At 57.5% G+C, this 12,055-nt stretch overlaps 1 protein-coding gene across 4 annotated transcripts in view; it reads right to left on the bottom strand.

The window, feature by feature from the left end:
• Positions 1 to 402: 402 nt before the first annotated feature.
• The window catches only part of SCNN1B (sodium channel epithelial 1 subunit beta), a 50,408-nt gene continuing 38,755 nt past the window's right edge, over positions 403 to 12,055 (bottom strand). For all 4 annotated transcript variants that reach the window (XM_069486821.1, XM_069486820.1, XM_069486822.1 and 1 more), the window contains 9 exons: positions 8,635 to 8,738; positions 7,424 to 7,587; positions 7,022 to 7,129; positions 4,603 to 4,720; positions 3,564 to 3,639; positions 3,422 to 3,479; positions 2,651 to 2,712; positions 1,479 to 1,554; positions 403 to 1,262 (listed from right to left, as the gene is read on the bottom strand). In XM_069486821.1, the coding sequence (XP_069342922.1) occupies positions 882 to 1,262; positions 1,479 to 1,554; positions 2,651 to 2,712; positions 3,422 to 3,479; positions 3,564 to 3,639; positions 4,603 to 4,720; positions 7,022 to 7,129; positions 7,424 to 7,587; positions 8,635 to 8,738 (1,147 nt within the window). In that variant the 3' untranslated portion in view covers positions 403 to 881. The remainder of the gene's footprint in view (positions 1,263 to 1,478; positions 1,555 to 2,650; positions 2,713 to 3,421; positions 3,480 to 3,563; positions 3,640 to 4,602; positions 4,721 to 7,021; positions 7,130 to 7,423; positions 7,588 to 8,634; positions 8,739 to 12,055) is intronic.

The following is a 12,055-nucleotide window of genomic DNA, read 5'->3' on the forward strand; positions in this document are numbered from 1 at the left end:
AATACTTACACTAAAAAATTAATTTTGTTGTCTATTTGAAATTCACATTTAACTGAGCAGCCTGAATTTTATCTGGTAACCCCAGGAGCCATGCACTGCCCCACCAACCCCGAACCCTTGGACCATGTGGTTCTTCGGGGGGCCAAACTGGCTTCAGGTCTCTCTCTCTCATTCTGTCTGTCCTTGCAGCCCAAAGAGGTAGGCTGGGCGGCACTGAAAAGGCATTAGGCCACTGCATCAGGGACAACTTAAAGGGAACGTACAGACTACAAGAGAGAGCTGCCCCTTGACGGGCTGAAGAGACCTTCCTTCGGCGGCCTTTGCCGAGTATGGGTGTCCTCCCACCCCAGAGGGGCCACGGGGCACCCCAGCTGCCCGGTTGGACAAAGGACAAAGCTCAACTCAGTGTTTTCTACTTTTATTTTCTAGGACAGAGTATGTGCCACCCGGCAGGGCCCCCACGTGATGCTCTTCCTCCTCCCACCACCCTCCCCCTCCCTGAGCCTGTTCCCAGAGGTCAGCCCAGGCCAGGAAGGAAGAGGCCACACAGCGGACCCACCTGTTCCTCTCTGGGGGAGACAGTGGCTGGTGTTATGGGGGTCCCTGGGGTCTGGCTGGGGATACCCAGGACAGGTGAGGATGTGGGCAGGACCCAGGGGAGAACACAATTCCCACGTCCCATATGGCGCTGTGGCCCTGCAGAGCCCTGGGCCTGGGACTGGCCGCTTGCTGCCTGCCTCTGTGTTGAGGGACACAAGCTCCAGGCTTGGACACCTACTGTCTGGCCCTTTGGAGAGGGCACCATAAAACGAGGCCTTGGCTAACGGCATCTGCTTCTCAGCTTCAAGTTCCTGAGCTGCCCCGCGTGGGCAGGGGCAGGGTTAGATGGCGTCACCCTCACTGTCAGACTCGATGACATCCAGGGGCTGCAGACGCAGGGAGTCATAGTTGGGGGGTGGGGTGCCCGGGATGGGCAGGGCCTGCTCGTCAGGGTAGGCCTCGGCGCCGGGGCCGTGGTTGGCCGTGTCTGGCTGGAAGCCGAAGTTGGTGTGGGCCTCCACCAGCTCGGCCACGGTGGGCGGCGGGCTGGCGTAGCGAGCTGAGGCTGGGCGCTGCCGTGAGCTCTTGGCAAAGGCCACCAGCTTGATGATGGTGATCCACACGAAGTCAATGATGATCTCCGCAAACTCGATGAGGCACAGCACCGAGCCCCCCATCCAGAAGCCAAACTGGCCGCCCAGGTTTGAGAGCAGCCAGACGATCTGTGGGCGGAGGGGAGTGGGAGCCTGGGTCGGGGTGGCGTCGGGCCACAGTTCCCGCCTCAGGCTCAGCCTCACAAAAGGGGAGAAGGGAGGCCATCTCAGCCCAGCTTAGGGACCTTCCTAAGGCCCCCCGTTGGGCTCAGGGCCCTGCCCACCCTCAGAGTGCAAGGCGTGGAGCAGGGTGGGACTGGGGTGTCTGCTGCCCCCCAGACTCACGTTATTGGCTGCTGATTCCTCAATGGTGCGGTAGTTGAATTCTTGGAAGTAGATGTTGAGCTTGACAATCCCCTTCCTGCAGGAGGCAGCGGAAGGGCTGGGACTGTGGAAACTCCTCCCCGATGCACATACACATACACACGTGCACACACACACGCACATGCACACGCATACATGAAAGCACACATGCTTACACATACACATGCACGCTCACGCACACATGTGCATACACATGCACAAAGGAAATGCAGCCACAGGGCCGCCCCAGCCCTCCTCTGGCCCGAGCGTCTCTCAGGGCTTCTCTGCCCAGCACCCGCCTGTAGCCCACTTTCTCCACCACATCCCTGCCAGTTCCCTAAAGGGTACTCTGACCCGAGACAGCCCCAAAGATCTGCCCTGAGCTCCCCTCTCCCCACCCCTAGGTGGCCCAGCCCATGGGCAGGGACCCTGCACAGAGCTCCTGAGCCTGGCACCATTGTCAGGCCCCTGGGACAGAGAAGGGTGGCCGAGTGGGCTTCCACCCACACCGGACAGTCCTCAGAAAAGCCGTGCTGTCTCCGAGCTCCATGCTCTTGCCCAAGCTTGTCTTCTGCCTGGGCATCTTCGATCCCTCTTATTTGAACAGTTCCTTCTCCTCCTTGGAGAGTCCAACTGTCACCTCCCTGCATAGCCCTCCCTGTCTCAGGCAGCCTGAGGATCCTTCCCTGCTGTGCTCCCTCCTTACCACCAGGCATGTTTGCACAGATCTGTCCTCTAGGCTCCGATAGCTTCCTGATAGGTCTCTCTCGTGCTCAATGCATTTGTGTTGAAAGGATGGTGGGTGGGTGGCAGGGTGGAGGATGGGGGGTGGGTGTATGGGAGATGGAGGGGAGGGGAGGGGTGGGAGGAGTGTGGGACGGGTGGGAGGATGGACGGAGGGATGGATGGACAGCTGGGTGGATGGCCGGGTGGCACAGAGAAGACCAGGCTCCTCCCTTTGGGGTGGTGGCCCTGGCATGCCCGAGACTGACTTTTCTGTCCCTCACTTGAGGTGCTCCCTCCTCTACACTCACTCTTGGTCTGACCGCTCTCAGAAGAGGCCTGAGCAGCTACCCTGTGCCCAAACCCCTGCGCTGAGGCTCTGGTTCCCTGCTTTCGTGCCTTCCCCAGCCCAGCCCAGGCTCCAGGCTCACTTGCTCAAGGTGATATTGGTGCTTTGGTCCCGCTCCTGCGACAAGACGTGGAAAATCCAGTCCTGGAACCCAAGAAGGCAGCTGAAAAAAATGTCGCCTGCAGCGTCCCCTCCCAGCACGGCCCCTCCTCCCTATGGGGAGGGAGATGGCAGCCCTGTGCCCTCCTGACACCCCAGGACCATGGGTGGGACAGGAGCAGGAGGAAGGTCACTGTGGCAGCTGTGGCTGCTGTTTGGGGGAGAAGGGACGCAGCTCACAGGCTCCCTCCAGGCCCAGCGTCCTGCCCAGCTCTGCCCACTGCTGGCCTCTGCCTCCAGGTTTCAGCTCAAGTGTCACCTTTTAGAGAGGCCTCCCCTGAGCACTGTGTCTACAGTGGTCTCCCCGGTCCCTTCTCCATCATCCTGTCTTACTTCTGCGTGTGTGTAACATCTCTCTCCGGGAGGACAAGGGCTACGTCTGTCTCTCACTGCTGTGTCCTTAGCACAGCACCCGGGGATTCCTGTCAGAGGGAAGGAGGGAAGGAGGGAGGAAAGGAAGGATAGAAGGACGGAGGGAAGGAGTGAGGGAATAAAGGAGGGAGAAGAGGGAGGGAGGGAGAGAAGGAGGGAAGGATAGAAGGAGGGAGGGAAGGAGGGAAGGAAGAAAGGAGGGAGGGAAGGAGGGAAGGCAGGAGCCACTCCCTCTGAAGTTCCAAGCAGCCTGCATCCTATGCCCAGACGTGTCCCCTGCCCAAAGATGTGGGACCAGGAGCTTAGCCACCCACCATCTCACCTCAGAAGCCTCAGAAGGCCAGTTGGCCATGGAGATGGTCATCTTGTACTGGGTGTCACTGAAAGAGAAAGCCAGCCCTGTGGCTGTCCCTGCCGGAACCGCCCCTCCGTGCCCTGCCCCCCGCCCTCACGGCCGCACTCACTTGCAGGACTCCTTGCACAGGCCAATGCAGGCCTCCCTCTGGGCCAGGCTCGTCTGCAGATCCGAGTAGCAACGCGCTGAGCAGGAGAGAGGGCGGTGGCCAAGAGACCATGAGGGGGGTTTCTAGAGCCCCTCTCCCGCTGAGCCTCTCTGGCCGGCAGCTCTGCTCCCCTGGCCCTGGGCCACCTGAGGCCCGTGGTTAGTGGCAGAAGGTGTCATGGAGAAGCAGTGCTCCCCAGCCAGCCCCCATCTCCAGCCATTTCGCCCCTGCCTGGCCTGGGGGACGCTTGCCCCAAACATCCTGGACCAGCTCACAGTTTCCCCTGTGCCTGCTGTTCCCATCCCTGCCCAGGGGACCGGGTTATGGGGTCACGTATGAAGCGATGGGCGGGTGGAAGGAATAAAGTTTTCCCGTTTTGCTTTCCGTGGTGTTGGTTTTAACAGGTGGGTCTACTGCTGGCAACATTCATCAGCGTTTGGACTCCGGACCACCCGCGGGGGGCCCTTCCTCCTATCACTCCAGGTTTCAAGCCCTGGGAGGCCACCGGCATGACAGCGGCCTCCTCCCCTTCCCCTCCCATCCAGCACCCTGCAGAGAGACACTGGTGAGTCCACACAGACACAGACACAGACACGCGCTGAGGTGGACACAGCCTGTGCGTGCATGCACACACATACACGTGCACAAAAGCCGGAGTGTGTACATACAGACTCTGGAGCAATTTGTGCCTGTGTGTAACCGTGCACCGCAGTCACCGAGGGCCCCTGTGCGTTGAGACACGAGCACAGAAGCGCCTTTTCACACGTGCATTTGGAAACAGCCACACGGCCAGGCTCACGTGGCACACAGACACAGGCCCGTGAGGACAAATGTGCTCCCACGCCTACATGTTTCAAGCCCACGCTTCACGGAATTGAGTACAGGGGAGCCAAGGCTCCTGCCGCAAGGAGTCCTGGGAGGGGGTTTGGGGGGGAATCGTGGACCATGGAGAAGCTGCCAGGGCACATCCCTGTGCCCCCTCCTCTGTGGCCCCACTCACCCCAGTCCGGGAAGTCCCAGTTGTTGCAGTACTTCTCCCCGGGGGGCAGTGGGTAGAGGTAGTGGCCACAGCCGCAGTTACGGATCATGTGGTCTTGGAAGCAGGAGTGGAGACAGGCCTGGGGGCGGTGTGGGGAGAGAACAGAGGCTCAGCTGATGAAGTCCCCACCCCAGCGCCAGGGGAAGGTGCCCAGGGAGGTGATGCTCCAGCCATGGGGCTGGGGGAGCCAGGAGTGGGGCCCCTTGGGCTGAGAAGCTGGGCTGAGATGTCGGGGCCCCTGCAGTCAGGGTGTGGCTGTCCTTTCGCGTTGGGCCTTGTGGCAGGTCCCTGGACCCCACAGAGGGACTCTGGCCAGACCCCAGCAGCCCAGGTCTCACCACCCTGAGCTGGGCCCCCACGGCTCACCACGGGAGGGTTGGCTCGCCCCAGACAATACAGCCAAGGCTTAGGCAGGCTCAGTAGGAGGCCAGCACTTCCCGAGCTCTTGCCATAAATGCGCCCAGAGAGACAGCCCGAGGAAGACAGGCGAGCCGGCCCGCGTCCTTCCTCCTGGAGGGACACGCCCAGGGAAAGCCAGTAGAAGGATGACCTTTGACCATCCTGACCAACACTGACGACAGGGTAAGTGAGCAGCCTGCTGGTCTGCAGAATGTCCCCTGGCGGGGCAGGGAGAAGGGGCTCCAGCAGCCCCGGGGGCTGGATGTGATGAACCCCACTCACCTGGCCCACCATACGGGGCGCTCAGGCCACTCTGACCTGTTTTCATCCACTCAGACACCAGCTATGTGTCCTAGGGCAGGTCATTAGCCTGTGAGCCTGGCTTTGCTCAGGGGTGAAACAGGTGCTCATCACACCCGCCTCCCAAAGTATCAGGCACCCGGTAGGCGCTGGGCGGAGGGAAGCGGCTGTCGCCCAGGCTTCTCCGCCTGTCCAGGTCTGAAGTCCTGACCACCATGGACTCCTCGCTCCTCGTTCCGGCCCTTGCAGACTCCACTCTGCCTCTCCCCGCTCTGCCCCTCTCCTCCGTGCCAGACCTTCTATTCTCCTAGCTGAGTCTGGGCCCCCCAGGGCAGGAGATGGGGGCAGGCTGGCAGGTTACATGGCACAGCAGCGGGGAGCCAGAGCTGGGGCTAGGGGAGGCTCTGACCTTGGGCAAGTGTCTTACACTCGTCCAGACCTCGCTGTCTCATCCGGAGGGTGGGAGTCCTCCCTGGGCCCTGGCCTGTCCTGTGGCCGGGGGTGGGCGTGGGGGTGCGCAGAGCTCCTGACCGGGGCTTGGGTCTCTGCTGAAGCTCCCAGCCTGAGTGTTACTGCTCTGGGAGAAGCAAGAGCTGTGGTTCCGCTGGGAGGAACCACAGGGGTCCCTGGGGCTGGGGCCTCTTTCTGCACGTTCCCCATCTCCCCGTGCCGCCCTGTCTGTCTGTCATCCCTCCAGAGGCCCAGAAGATTCCCAGACTTCTCTGGGCCAGACAGAAGCCCCTCCGGACAGGAGGTGGCCAGACCAGCCCGTGAGTGGGTGGGCAGGCGGGCACCAGGAAGGTCAATTCCTGTGACGAAAGCAAAAGGGAAAACCATGCCATGCTCGGGGCTCCCAGGTGTGGAGGCAGGTGCCAGGCGGCCCCCTTGTTATGCCTCAGTTTCCGCATCTGCCAAGGCAGACTGGGCTGGGAAGGGAAGCGTCAGTGAGTGGTCACTGCTGTCATCTTTGCAAGGTTCTCGGGGGGCCAGGTCTAGGGGCACGTCTGGGCTGACCCTGGAGATCAGGACAGGAGGGAAGCCCTCAGCTGCAGCAAGGGGGATTGCAGGCAGATACAAAGAGGGACTTCCCCAGATAAACTGATGGGGCATTTGGACCGGGGTCTATTATCCTAATTTCCTTATTCCTAAAGTGGGAATGATAATAGTAGCCACATCTGAGGGTTGTCGTGAGGATTAAGTGATTTCATCTGTGTACGTACTTACAACAGTGCCTGCCTAGCACGCGATGTGCCTGCTAGTATTGGTACATCAATAAATGTTGCTGTTATTAGCATATTATTGCCCCATGGGGCTGTCGAAGGGATCCAGTGATGGCGTAGTGAATGCACACCCTGGGCACAGCATCTCACACGATGAGAGCTCCATAGCGTGACATTCTGTTTTTTGTTTTCCTCTTGGGAGATCCCAGAGTGAGATCCCTATAATCTTGAGCATACCCAAGGACATATCTGCCCAAGTGGGGATGACAGGTGGCCAGCCCTGGGCCCGGTGAGGACCCAGGAACCACACTGGTCCCATAGCCCCAAGGGTGCCCCATGGCCACCTACAAAACTCCGGCAGAGCCAGCCTTGCCGGGGTGGCTCCCCCAGGGACCTGAGGCCTCGGCCCCTGCAGGTGTGGACGGGGCCCCAGGGTCACGAGGCCCGCACCGTCTTCCCACCTGGATGGAGTAGGTCGTGTTGTAGTTGCTGTAGAGGTTCTGGATGGGGACGTCGGAGCCGTTCATGGTGCATGGGCTGTAGGGCTTGCCCTTGCGCTGCAGCTTGTCCTGTGTCCAGAGAGCTTGCTCAGGGGGGGCCCGGTCCCTCCCTCCCGTCAAGCACGTGGGGACTGGGGGTGCTGAGGGGATGGAGAGCCGCAGGCCCCAGAAGGAGCCAGGGGGCTTATCGCCCCCGGAGCGGCACCCTGGGAGCTTCCGGCCAGAAGGCCAGGCAGGGGTGGGCAGAGGGAGGGCGGGGGCTGAGGCCAGACCCCCTCCTCTCAGGCCAAGGGAGGTTGTCCCTGGACACAGGGGGGCTTCCACCCCCCACCCCCTCGGGCTGCCCTTGGGCCCCAGCCGTACCACCAGCACCCCGATGGATGTCTCCGTCGCCGACATGGCGTAGATGCCCTCCTCTCTGATGAAGGGGTACGACCTCTGCTCGTGAAGCAGCAGCCGGACCCCGGCCGTGGACGCGAGGAAGGGCACGTAGTCTTCCTGGCCTATGTCCAGGATCAGCTTCAGGCCTGTACGGAAGGTGGGGTGAAGGGGCCGCCTGAACTCGCTCCCCAAGGCTGAGCGGGGACCCACCACCCACTTGTCTAAGCTCCCTCCAGCCACAGGCACCTCCAGGGCCTGCCAAGGAAGCTGGCTCCACTTTGCAAAAACACAAGCTCCCAGTCCTGCTTGCCTTCTCCAGAGCCCCCATCGTCTCCGACTTGGGCTTCCCTCACCCCGCTATGAGCTCTTGTCTGTTCGGCAGGTAGATCTGGGAGGCACAGCACAGCCCGGCCCACCCACGCCACCCCACCTCACACGGGGGACCCCGTTCTCCCCATTCAGCCCCCCTGAGCATCCACGCTCCTTCCTGTGGCTGTGCCTCTGCAAATGCTGTTCCCTCGCTCCACAGTGCTGTCTCCTCTCTCACCCTTCCCCTAGAAACTCCTGCTTTTCCTTCAGATTTCAGCCAAGGGTCACTTCCTCCAGAAGCCTTCCCTGACTGCCCAGACTAGGTCTCAGGGTCTTTGTTTCATACTCTCCTAGCTCCAGAACTTTCCTTCCGAGTACTTGCCTCACTTGTGTGATTTTTCTTCACAGCCAAGCAGTTCGCCCGCATTACGTCATAACGACTCACGAGGCATAGCCTACACGCTAGACCAAATGCTGCGCTGTACTCTGCTACTGTATGCTATTCTCTGAATGGGGAAACTGAGGCTTTGAGAAGGTAAGTCTTGAGCTCAGGATCACCAGGGAGTGAGTGGTGGAGCTGGGATTTGACCCGGGCACGGGAGAGTGAGCGCTTGACCACAAAGCTGTGCTGCTTCCAATGCCTCACTTTGCCCCTCTGCAGAATGGGCCAGCAGTGCCTACCCCGGGGGGTGTGAGCACTGGAGGAGGGAACGGAAGCCCCTGGCCCGGCCCCCTTGGCACCTGATAGAGCCCCAATACTGGCCACCCTCTTTGTGCTGGTCTCAGCCCTCCCAAGTCCCACCCCCAGCAGCTGATGGTTGTTCAGCCCCCTCATAGCGGGTTTAAAGCCTCATGGCTCTGGCCCAGGAGGAACCAGGACTCACCGAATTCAGTTCCGGGGTTGGCGGAAGGCAGCGCCTTCTCCGTCATGCCCCAGTTGAAGATGTAACAGTTGCCGTAAGGAGGGTAGAAGATGGACGTGAAGTTCCTAAAAGAAACAGCAGGAGCTGAAGGGCAGGGCCCGCCCCCGCTGGCGCGTCCCCCGACCGTCCGCGGCCAGCCCTTCACAGAGCAACAGGTCCTTCTGTCCACCCCCTGTAGGAGCCAGCGAGGAGATTCCCAGACCCCCTCGGGAACGAGGGAGGAAGGGAGTCTCTCTGGGGTCGAGGCTCAGGCTCTCTGGTGTAGCCATGAGTCATGAAAAAGAACTTTCTTAGACGTTTTCCTGTGTCGCATATACACCCCAAAGAAGACATACCCGTGTCCTCAGCCCAGGAACCTGTGAATGTGACCTTATTGGGAAAAAGGGTCTTTGCAGACGTAACCAAGGATCTCGAGATGACATCATCTTGGATTACCCAGGTGGGCCCTAAATCCAAAGACAAGTGTCCTTAGAAGAGACCGCGGAGGAGAAGACGCAGTTACAGAGCAGCCCGTGGGAAGCCGGAGCCAGAGTGATACAGACACAAGCCAAGGAGCACCTGGGCCACCAGGTGCTGGAAGCGGCAAAGAAGGATTCCCCCTAGAGCCTTCCAGGGGAGCCCCGTCCTGCCGGCGCCTGGATTCTGGGCTTCTGGCCTCTTCTAAGAGAGAATAAATGTCTGTTGTTTTAAGCCACTCGGTTTTGGATAATTTGTTACAGCAGACGCTAATACGAGCTGTAAGAGTAAAAGGCTGTGTCAGAGAGTTTGCTCAAAGGAGCCCACGGGGTCAGAGAGGCGGATGAAGGCCACCTGGGACCTCAGCGGGAGAGAGGAAATGAGATGCAGGGTGTGACTTCAAGGAGAAAGGACGAACTTCAAGAGGGAGGGTAAGTCGCTGTCTTGTGTCATGGAAATGTGTCCTGAGGAAATAATTCAACAACAACAAATGCTCTCTGAAGTAGTAAGAGTATAAGGTAGTTTCAGAAAATTTAGTGAAAAAAAATTTTTTTTGGTCATGGAACATTTCAAGCATAAAAAAGTAGAGAGAACGAAGCCCCCACTGGCTTCAGTGAACATCATCACCCCACAGCCAGTCATCTCTGCCCCTCACCCCATAGTAATTCATGATTCTTAAATTAATAATTGTTATCTTTCATTTGTAAACAACTCCACGTGTACCTCTAAAAGTAAGAATTCCTTTTGTTTTGTTTTGTTTTTGAGACAGGGTCTCGAGCCATCACCCAGGCTAGAGTGCAGTGGTGCAATCATAGCTCACTGCAACCTCAAAGTCCTGGGCTCAAGTGAGCCTCCCAAGTAGCTAGGACTATAGGCGTGCAGCATTACACATGGATAATTTTTTTCTTTTTCTTTTTGTAGAGACGGGGTCTTACTATGTTTCCCAGGCTGATCTGGAACTCCTGGCCTCAAGTGATCCTCCCGCCTCGGCCTCCCAAAGTGTTGGGATTACAGGCATTAGCCACTGCATCTGGCTGTAAGAACTCTTAAAAATAATACTATACCCATGCTTAAAATAGTTAACAAAATTCCTTGCTAGAGGATTATGAAGTATTCAGTTCAAATTTCCAATTGTCCCATAAATATCAATTTTGTTTGTTATAATTTATTTGTTTAAATCGAGATCCAAATAATTTTAACATGTCATTGGTTGGTAAGTCTTTTAAGTTTCTTTTAATCTATGGCTCCCTCCAACTTTTTTTTTTTAATGCAATATAGCTGCTAAAAAGAGTTCTGGTTTGATTCAGCTAATAACTGAAAAGGAATGATACAGTTAGAACATCATCATTTTGCAACCATTGATGAATTCAGGGCTTTGGGCAATGAACATCAGGGGTGCCCAGTGATGTATCCCCTAATGGAAGAGCACAGGCCACCAAGGACGTGACCTTGCCCCTAAAATCAGACCAGAATGGGATGGAGACTGTCTCTAACTCCTGTTAGGAAACACTGGAGACAGAGGAACATGTTAAAAGACACCACAGAGTTGGGGTGCGGTGGCCCATTCCTGTAATCCCAGCACTTTGGGAGGCAAAGGAGGGAGGATGGCGTGAGGCCAGGAGTTCAAGACCAGCCTGGGCAACACAGCAAGACCCCATCTCTAAAAAACAAAAAAGACACCACAGAAAGTCAGTCGGCAAAATCAGACTGGGTAACTCGACAGGGTGAATAACCCCGAGTCTTGAAGGAGTAAACTGTGAGAGAGAGAATGGGGCGGGGCAACCTATAGATTAAAAAAACTTAAAAGACTTGGGTTAAAATCACAATGGGTGGACTTTAATTGAATCCTGATTCAAACAAACAAAAAAAATTATGACATTTATGAGTGTGAACATGACTGGATCGTTGAAGATATTAAGGAATTATTGTTAATTTTTTTCAAGTGAGAGAATGATATTGCTCAGACCTCTCCAAAGGCTCCTATTGCTCCCGGAATAAAATGCAAACTCCCCACGCCGGCCTTCTATCTCTTGCTCACTACACTCCAGCAACACTCTAGATGTTTCCAAACTCAAGGCCGTGGCACCTGCTGTCCCTTGTGCCTGGAATATCCTCTAACCAGCTGGTTTCTCCTCACCCTTCAGGTTTTATCTGTTCTGAGACCTCCGTGAGCCCTTATGCAAAGCGATCGACTTTAACTATTAGTTAATAGTGCTTTAACCATTACTGATAGTGATAGACTCCCCTACCCAGCTAGTCCGTGTCATTTCCACTGGTTTATTCTCCGTATCGCGTGCATCAGAATCAGGAATCACCCTCTGGGTTTGATGGCTTTCTTATCAGCTGCTTAGAACGTAAGCCCGGCGAGGGCACGTGACCTTGTCTGTCTAGAAGAAGAGCTCAGAGGTCAAGAGTGCAGGCTGCAGAGCCAGCCTGCCTGATCTGAGTCCCGGCTCTGTCACTCAGGAGCTGGTGAGCTTGGGGATGTTACTTCACCTGCCCGTGCCTCACTTTCTCCATCTGTGTCGCCAGGACAGTAACAGCCGCCGCCCTGCAGGTGAGGGTTAGGTGCCTGGCGTACTGTGACGCTCAAACAACCCTGGCTGCTGCTGTTCACGGCTCTGTCCCCAGAGTGCCACACAGTACACAGACACTCAGTAAATATTTGTTGAATAAATCATAGTCTGTGATAAGGGCATCAGCAGAGATAAGCGTGGAGCGGTGACACCGATTTCCCCCGTGGTGGGTGGGGAGGGGTCAGGGAAGGTTTTTTGGAGGAGGTGAGGCCAGAGCTGAGGCTCAGAGGAGGAGGCGGAGGGAGCTGGGCCTGGAAGGTGGGGAGCAGGAAAGGCGCACCAGGCAGGGGACACAGCACGGGCGAAGGGCTGGAGGGAAGAGGCAGCGCTGAGCGGGCGCTGTGGCATCG

The sequence above is a fragment of the Eulemur rufifrons genome, chromosome 14, assembly GCF_041146395.1.
Source record: "Eulemur rufifrons isolate Redbay chromosome 14, OSU_ERuf_1, whole genome shotgun sequence".
NCBI lineage: Eukaryota > Metazoa > Chordata > Mammalia > Primates > Lemuridae > Eulemur > Eulemur rufifrons.